General features: G+C 38.3%; 1 protein-coding gene across 1 annotated transcript; it reads left to right on the top strand.

The window, feature by feature from the left end:
- The first annotated feature begins 2464 nt into the window (after positions 1–2464).
- Positions 2465–3673, top strand: LOC149547716 (uncharacterized). Its single transcript, XM_089794176.1, has one exon. It carries the CDS (start codon positions 2465–2467, stop codon positions 3671–3673), a length of 1209 nt encoding a protein of 402 aa, XP_089650302.1.
- Positions 3674–9602: the final 5929 nt, after the last annotated feature.

Consider the following 9602-nt stretch of genomic DNA (forward strand, 5'->3'; position numbering starts at 1 on the left):
CTAGTTGGTCTCGTGTTCTTTTGCGATCTCTCCTTTATAAATATATATATATACATTTGGTTCTTTTATTTTTATTTTTATTTTTAGATTGATTTAATTTATTTTTCAATTATTTATGTTTATTTTTAATATTTTTAATCTTTTAATTCTCTCTTAAAAATTATTACTATAGATTCATAAATTAAAGAGTTATTTCTCTACTCTTCCCTCTTTCTTTTGTTTCTTCTATCTTGTTGTTTTTTCTTCTCTTGTCCCCCCCCTTTTTAAAAATTTTTTCTTTCTTTTCATTTCTTTCTTTCTCTGCCTCGTGTTGTGTGCTCCTCCTCCCCCTCTCTTCTTTCTTTTTATTCTGCTTGGCTTGGCTAGTCTGCATACTTTTTTACTTCCTTCTCTCATCCTGATGATGGATCACAGAGTGTGATCCGAAACGTTGATGATAAAAAAACTTACACAATCGAATCCAGAAGCAACATCATCATTAACAATGGATTGTGGAAACTTGATATTATTAATTGATACCCTTCATGGGAGGGAACTTTGTTTCAAATCTAAGCAATTTCAAATGTTAAGGATCAAGCTTATGAAGAAAATTGCAGACTTAGCCTTCCTCAAGCGTTGCAGAGATTGTCGTGTTATTCCTTGTTTTGTCAAAGTTAGCCATTATCTTCGCAGCATGCATACCAAACCTATCTTCCTCCAGGCTGAACTCGCTCTCCTTCGTTCGATCATTCAGTCTACCAGGCGAGTTATTGACCAGTTCAACGCTAGGTTGCTGCCTCTCCACTTAGAGCTGGCCTCTTCCTTGAGACCAGATCTTTGGATTTGTTTGGACACCTCTTCCTTTGGCAGTGCGTTGGGTCATTATGAAGAGTCCATCAGAAGGCAAAAGAAAATTTTTTTGGCTCTTCGATATAAGTCCCGGCATCGGGGTGGGTTCTCTTCAGTCCTCGGCCATGACTCGTTATGCAGGCCTGTGGAACATCCCGGCAGTACTGCTCTTGGGCCCGCGTCCTCTCTTGCTTCAGCCAATCTCCTTTCTTCTTCTCCAGTGGTCGGCTTCATCCCTCAGAGCAGTGGGGTTCAATAGTTTTCGGGGTCCTCCTTAGGTTTTGTTCACGCAGCAGACAAGATTTTATCCAGCGAACAGAACCGGTCTTCAGGTTGTTCCTCAGGGCATGAGGCATTCAATGTGGTGGGTGTGGAAGCCCCTGCGCTGTCTTCTTCCTCCTCTCCATCGCAGACTGAACCGTTGACTGGTGCTGGAGCTCGATACAACCCGGGTGCAATTGGCTCGCAATCTGCTGTCACCCTACATTCTAGCTCTCACAACGGCTCCTTGCCTAGGTGCTCAGGTACGTCTTCCTGCTGTCCTCTTTCGTGTAATGTGCCTGCGCAGTCCTTCCTTTATTGCTCTCCAGTGGTTAGCTGGCAGTCTTCTCTTCCTGTCTCCCCTCTGATTGACCCCTGTCTTATTAGTGGCAGCCCCGAGATCCATCCTGCTCAGCTCAACCCCTCGTCTTTGGGTCCCCTTGACTCCTCTGACACCGGTTGAGGACCCTCCATATCTCGACCCATTGGGGTCTGTGCTAGTGGGACGTCCCCCATATTGCCATCCAATGGAGTATTGGTGGCATCTTCTTCTACCACTATCCTCTCACCTCGGGTCAAGTATGGCCTTGGTGTAGCTTCTCCTTGCCCTCGTCCTTTCGCTCGCCCCTTCCTCCTCCGTTCTCCCTTATCTAATCATGCGGTACGGGATTGGAAAAACAAGTTGGTTGTCAACCTGTCCTCTGCTGTCTTAGACCCTCTTTCTTTTAATTTCTTAAAGCGGGGTCTTAATTTCTCTTGCTCCCCTCGGGTCATCCCTCACATGCAGTTCCTCATTGAGATCGAGAATGCTATTTGCTCTCTTTCAAATGATGAGGCAAAAGCAGTTAGGCAAGATTGTGCGGTCGCCCTTCGGCATGCCAAACCACCAAAACCCAATTTGCCTAGTGGAGAAATGCGTGCCTTTAAAAGTCTTGTCAAGGATAATGACATCATTATCACCAAAGCTGATAAAGGTAATGCTACTGTCATCATGAACCGACAAGACTATGTCGCCAAAATGTGTGACTTGCTTGCTGACACCAGCAGCTATCGCACTCTCTCTCGCAATCTGTGCCCCAAGATCTTGAAGAGAGTCAAAGCCTTGGTTCTCAATTCCTCCTTTGATGAGACCACAAAGAAAAAATTGGTTCCATCCAAAGAAGTGACCCCCCGTATTTATGGGGTCCCTAAAATTCACAAAGGAGGCATACCTTTGAGACCCATTGTGGACACTATTGGGTCACCTACTTTTCTCCTTGCCTCCCACCTTGCCAAGTTAATTTCCCCCTTGATTGGAAATTCCAACTCTTTCATCAAGGATTCTTCACATTTCGTCCAATTTGTTAGGGGCTGCAAGGCCGAATAGGATGACATCATGGTAAGTTTTGATGTGGTCTCCCTCTTCACCAAAGTCCCTATTCAGGAGTCTGTTCTTATTGTAAAGAACAAGATTGGTGATGAGATGGCAGACTTGGTTGAATTCTGTCTAAGATCCACATTTTTCTCCTTCCAAAATGTTATCTATGAGCAAGTGGAAGGGGTTGCCATGGGTTCCCCTCTCTCTCCGATCATTGCGAACCTCTTTATGGAACATTTTGAGGAGACTGCCATCCACTCCTTTCCCCTGAAACCTAGATGGTGGAAACGATATGTAGATGACACCAATGTGTGTTGGCCACATGGGCTTGAAAAACTTGAGGAGTTTCACAAGCACATCAACAACCTGGTCCCTGGCATATCGTTTACCATGGAGCTAGAGTCAGACAACCTCTTATCCTTTCTTGATGTTCTTCTCATCAGGAAGCGGGATGGCACCTTTGGTAGGCAGGTTTATCGTAAATCCACCCACACTGACTTATATCTCCACTCTTCTTCCCACCACCACCCTAGCCATAAAGCCAGCATCCTTAGAACCCTTGCCTTGAGAGCCTTCAGAATATGTGATGAAGAACACTTAGATAGTGAGTTATCTCATCTTCATCAGGTCTTCTCCTTGAATGGATATCCGTGCAAGCAAATTTCTAGGGCTCTTCGCCAGGCCAAATCCTTCTTCCTTTCTAGCTCTAGGCCTTCCCCGTCCACAAACCTCCCCGCTCTGCATGTTTCCATTCCTTTTGTGGATGGCATCTCCCAAAAGATTGCCAAAATCTTAACAAAAAGGGGCCTCCGAGTTGCTTTTAAACCCCTTTCAAAGTTAAGTAATCTTGTCCCGCAGCTCAAGGACTCCAAAGACTCATTTCTTGACTCAGGAGTCTACAAGATTGTGTGCTCATGTGGCACCCCCTACATTGGAGAAACTGGTCGTTCTTTTCGGACCAGGATACGTGAGCACGGGGTAGACATCATGCATGATAGGGTCCAAAAATCGGCCTTAGCAGAGCACTCTGTCACCACCAAACATCACATTTGTCTGGAGCAAGCGCAAATCCTTTGCAAAGAGAGCAATTATTTCAAGAGAAATCTCAAAGAAGCCATTGAAATTAGCCACCACCCCCTCAACCTTAATCGAGATGATGGGTGGTCCTTGAACCCCTCGTGGCAACCTTTGCTTCGCTCACTCGATTGCCGGCAACAGCATGGATAGCCCCCTCCCCTGTCTGTGGTTTGGTGTCCTTGTATGTTGGCTCTTCTTTTTCTTGTTTTTTCTTTGTTTTTTCTTCTTCCTTTCTGTCCTCTTCTTTTCTGTCTCTTGGTTGTTTCTTTTCGCATGCGGCTTGCTTCTCTTTATGTTTTTGGTCTTCTAATTTTATTATTTTTCTAAGTTTTTTAATTTTATTAATTTATTCATTATTTTTAATATTTTGTATTTTTATGGTTTTTATGTTCTTATTTTTTGCTTTCATTTATTTTGTCTCGTGTTTCTAGTTGGGCTCGTGTTCTTTTGCGATCTCTCCTTTATAAATATATATATATATATATATACATTTGGTTCTTTTATTTTTATTTTTATTTTTAGATTGATTTAATTTATTTTTCAATTATTTATGTTTATTTTTAATATTTTTAATCTTTTAATTCTCTCTTAAAAATTATTACTATAGATTCATAAATTAAAGAGTTATTTCTCTACTCTTCCCTCTTTCTTTTGTTTCTTCTATCTTGTTGTTTTTTCTTCTCTTGTCCCCCCCCTTTTTAAAATTTTTTTCTTTCTTTTCATTTCTTTCTTTCTCTGCCTCGTGTTGTGTGCTCCTCCTCCCCCTCTCTTCTTTCTTTTTATTCTGCTTGGCTTGGCTAGTCTGCATACTTTTTTACTTCCTTCTCTCATCCTGATGATGGATCACAGAGTGTGATCCGAAACGTTGATGATAAAAAAACTTACACAATCGAATCCAGAAGCAACATCATCACTAGTCTACATAGTCTGATAATAATAGCAACAATAAGTCTAGAAAAGATGTGAACGAGGGTAGGCACTACATCTCATAGCTGGCAGATAGGTCATAATCTTTTACCAAGATTCTATGTAAATGAGTGAAATATAACTAAATCCAAGATTGTCATCAAAGTCTAACACAGATAAAGCAATACCTCATTAATGCCTCTTATTTTGTAAATCTTAGAAACAGAGTCATCTCTAGGTATCTTGCTAGCTCAAGAAGATAATGATAACAAGAAAAGAGCCATCTACTATCTGAGTTGCACACTGATTTCTTATGAAATTAATTACATCATCATTTAGAAGGCTTTCTCTATAGTTTTCTTTGCTTCCCAAAAGTTGAGACACTACATGCTCACTCATGCTATGTGACTAGTTGCTAAAATTGATCCACTAAAGTACTTACTCAGCAAGGCAACTCTAACAGGGAGGTTGGTTAAAGGGGTCATGATCTTGAGAAAGTTTGACACTTAATATGTTGAGGGAAAGGCTATCAAAGGACAAGCGATTGTTGATCAATTAGTAGAAGCACCAATGTAGAGTCTTCTTCCACTAAACATTGACTTATATGATGAATCAATTCTAACACTCACACACCAAACTTGGGTGATGTTCTTTGATGGCTCCTTCACACAACAAGGATTTGGTGCTAGACTCTTGTTGATAACACCATAGAAGTACTCACTTCCTAACATGTACATGATTTTGTTTCCTTGTATAAACAATATTGTAGAATATGAAGCGCTAATTAATTTCATAAAGATTGAAGTTGAATTGAGAGTGGATGAGTTAAACATCTTTGGCGATTCATAGCTCATCATCAATTGAGTCAATGATGTATACAAGGTGAAAGATGAGAAATTGATCCCGTATAAATGCATGGTGGATGACCTAAAGAAATACTTTTCTCATATCAATTTTCAACAAATTCCTCAGGCAAAAAATAAGTAGCTACTACCATGGCCACTCTTGCTTCCATGTTACAAATGCTAGAGAATGATCTTTGACACGAGTTCCTAGTGGAAAAATTACTCTACCTTGCCTATAATTCCCATGAATCTTGGATGGTTTGATATATTGTAGGACATGATTAATACCACTACCACCATATAAACTTCTATCTGCATGACCAAACCATCCTGGACAATCTAACCTAAAATGAAAAATATCACCTTATCTGCAATGCTTCATAGTATGTCATTATTGCTGACAACTTATTTAGGAGAGGTCTTGAAGGAATACTCCTTATGTTTCTAGAGCTCAATGAGTCCAAATGTGCATTAATTGGTGTACATGGGGGAATTTTTGGATCTCACTTTAATGTCTTGACACTAGCTCATAAACTTATTAGAACTAGTTACTATTGGCCAAATATGGAGCAAGAGGCAATCAAATATGCCAAGTCCTACAAAAAATGCCAACTCCATTGAGATCTAATTCATGGTCTATCTAAAAATCTAATCCCATCTATCACACTATGGCTATTTCAACAATGGGCCTTTGATCTTGTGGGTCAAATTCACTCTTCCTCTTCAAATGGATACAAGTTTATCATTACAGCTACAAATTATTTCACTAAGTAGGTAGAGATAGTCCCTCTCTCTATAGAAAATGGAAAAACTATAGCTCTATTCATTATGAATTACATCATATGTAGGTATGGTGTACCTTCCTTTATCATTACTAACAATGGAGGATAGTTTAAAAACAAGGATCTTAAAGAGTTGTGCAAAAAGTTTAGAATCATGCAACATTGGTCTTCTATTTATTACTCTCTAGGTAATGGTCAAGTGAAAGCATCCAACTAGGTGATCCTTAAGATCTTGCATCACACAATTGAAAAGCCTAGAAGGGACTGACACCTTTAGATTAATCTAGCTTTATGGGTTTATAGAACAAGTATCATAACTCTAATAGGTATAATGCCCTTTTCTTTAGTATATGGAGTGGATTTTGTGCTTTCAATTTAGGTTGAGATTCCCACTCTAAGAATCTCCATGAAGGGCCTCATTACTAATGATGACTATATAATATCTTAGCTTCAAGAGCTAGAATTGTTAGGTGAACATTGGCAAGTGGCATGTGATCATATTCAAGCTTATCAACATCATATGTCTAGAAGCTACACTAAGAAAGTTAAGGTGTATGACTTCCAACTGGGTGATCTCATTCTAAGAGAAAACCCTAAGAATTAGCAACAATGGGTACAAAAAGGGAAGTTCAAACCCAACTAGCTTGATCCCTACATAGTTACTATAGTGGTTAGATTTGGTGCTTACCAACTTTCTACAACTGAGGAAGAGGTTCTGAAGGAGCCCATCAACACTCTCCATCTAAAGCAGTTCTATAGCTTATCTAAATTCAAAAGCTCTCTATATATACTTAAAGTCTTGAAAAAAATCATTACCTTGGTGCAAACCTAGCAATAGGCACCTTGGAAATACCAAAAACATTTGAAAAATCAAAAAATACAAAAAAAGTCAAAAATTGAAAAATACAAAATAAAATTGAAAAACAAAAAAAGTGCCATTGATGAAAACCTAGCAAATAGGCATCATGGTAGAAAAAAATAGAATCTCTACCAAGAAGGTAAAAACCTAGTAAATAAGCACCTCTTGTCCCAAATGCTACATCTTGTAGCACATCTTTTGGCTTCATGTATAGTTACTTTCTTGCTTTAGTTTGTTTCTTTCGTTCATGTATCCATAGATTTAATCTTGTTACAACTTAGGGGAAACACCATACAGTGCCATAGGAAACTCTTTCACAATAGTCACCAATCATTCTAACTATGTTTGCCTACTATTGCTAGTGTCACTTTGTGAGATTCCTCTCATAGAGGATCTCTTTAATGATAGTCACCAATTTTTCTAAATGCGTCTACCTATTGTCACTAGTGTCACTTTTTAAGATTCTTCTCACAAAGGATCTCTTTCATGATAGTCACCAATTGCTCTAACTATGTCTACCTACTATAATTCATGTCACTATTGAGATTCCTCTCATGGAAGATCTCTCTCATGTCAATCACCAATTGTTCTAACCATGTCTATCTGCTATCACTTAGTTTCCTACAAAGGCTCTTCTTACTGAAGATTCCTCTTTGACTTTAGTCATTAGTTTTTTTAATTGTGTCTGTTTACTATTGTCACACTACAGAAGATATTTATTTCACACATGGTCTGAACATTGACACTTGACATCAATCCTACAATACACAAAATAAACTCAAAATGATGAAATTATTTGGGATATGCTGAGCTTTTCTTTGCTTGTTTATTTTTCTTGATCATGTCTCTTTGAGAAACTCAATGATGTCTCTTTCAATTAAAGAAGCAAGGACTTGGGGCATGATCTATTGTTTTCTTTTTGTTTGATGGTTTAGTTCTGTTGATCTGAAGTATCCGCATAAAAGAGTGTCCACTATTAGAGCCTCTATCTCAAATTGGATGGCCCTGTGTACCATGACTCCTTTTATATGGAATCTTGGTTAAGGTTGGTTCTCCTTGCTTGTTGGAGTGAACTCTCCATGCTATAGTATAGACTGATACTCATCTTACTAAGTGAACATACTAGTCACTATGAGTATACTTAGCACACTTCTATCTTAGGTTACAAATGCAAGGGTCATTGTAGACAAACTACTTATTGATTACTTAGCATAAGAAGGATCTCTCATGTGTCTAGTGTGTCTATATGAAAGAAACATGCTTGTTATCCTAATGTTTATGTTCTTATTCTTATGTTCACTTGCTACATCAAAAGGGACAAATGTTCTAGTCATTCTAGCTTCTTATACCTCAAATGCTTACATTTAATCTCAAAAAAACTAGAATAGATTTCCTATTCATATTCCTATGATTGCAATGTTAGTGCGAATTGTATGACATATGGGATTTCACTACACACCCAATGATGATAATTCTCAAAGCTTGGTAACCAAACTTAGGGTTCCATCTAGCATAGGGCTGCATTGCATAAGCACATGGTTTGATCACTACTTTACTTGCATCTTTCAACATGAGAGGTTGTCGATTTCTTCAATGTAACATGTTTCATCTGAATTGCACAAGTGATCAATAATCACCCCCTTGGCTAATTTGGCTTCTTTGAACTACACAAGTGATCAATAATCAACCCTTTGGCTAATCTGGTTACTCTGAACTCATTTTTGGGATCGAATTCAAAATCTAACACACTTAAATATCTCAAAATTGTATTTTAAAAATTTTGGGATTGACATGATCAAACACTTATGCAGTCCATTTTTCTAATACTTTGTGAATCTTGGAATATTTTCAAATCACATTTTCTTCAAATTTTTGAACATTTGTGGAACAAGTCAACTCTAGTCAAATCTAGTCAACTTTGGTCAAACATGGTATTTTGGACCTCGAAATCACTTCGAATTGACTCCAAATCTTCTTTAGACTCTTCTAATTTGTTCTAAATTCTTTTGAATCTCTATTTTCTTCTATATCTTTCACTATACTACTTTGCATAACCCTTCTAGTGTGTCATCTTTCAATTTTTCTCCCAAGGGGGCAAGATGATTACATCATTAAATCTTTCAAAACTAACTTCAACTCAATCTGGATCTTATGTCCTCATCACTCAGGGTATCTCATCACTTGGGGCATCTTGTTCCCCTCTATCTAGCATCATATGTCATCTATCTCATCTTTTGATTAGCTGATCACATCTTATAATAATCTTTGTCAAAGTTTGGTGGATAGGTATTGGGATAGTCTAAACCCTAACTCCTAAGGATCAAGCCTTGTTCTAGGGATGATTCTATGAATTATGATTAGAAATTGTTATATTTTATGGATCAGTATTCATGTGTTCTATCTAGACTCTAGGGGATTAAGCTCCATTCTAGAGACAATTCCAAATTCTTGCTAAGGATTAAGCATCGTTCTGGAGATAATCCTAACTTTTGTAGAGAATTAAGCCTCATTTTGGGGACAATTCTAAGCTCTTTATTTTGATAATTATTCAATGGATAGGTATTGGGATAGTCTAAACCTTGACTCTAGATGATCAAGCCTCATTTTGGGGATGATTCTATAAATTGTGATTAATCTTGTCATCTTTTAATGGACAAGTATCGGGACAGTCTAAACCCCAAATCCTA

Source organism: Cupressus sempervirens, chromosome 7 (genome assembly GCF_028749045.1).
Source record: "Cupressus sempervirens isolate cs-2001-9-10 chromosome 7, ASM2874904v1, whole genome shotgun sequence".
Lineage (NCBI taxonomy): Eukaryota > Viridiplantae > Streptophyta > Pinopsida > Cupressales > Cupressaceae > Cupressus > Cupressus sempervirens.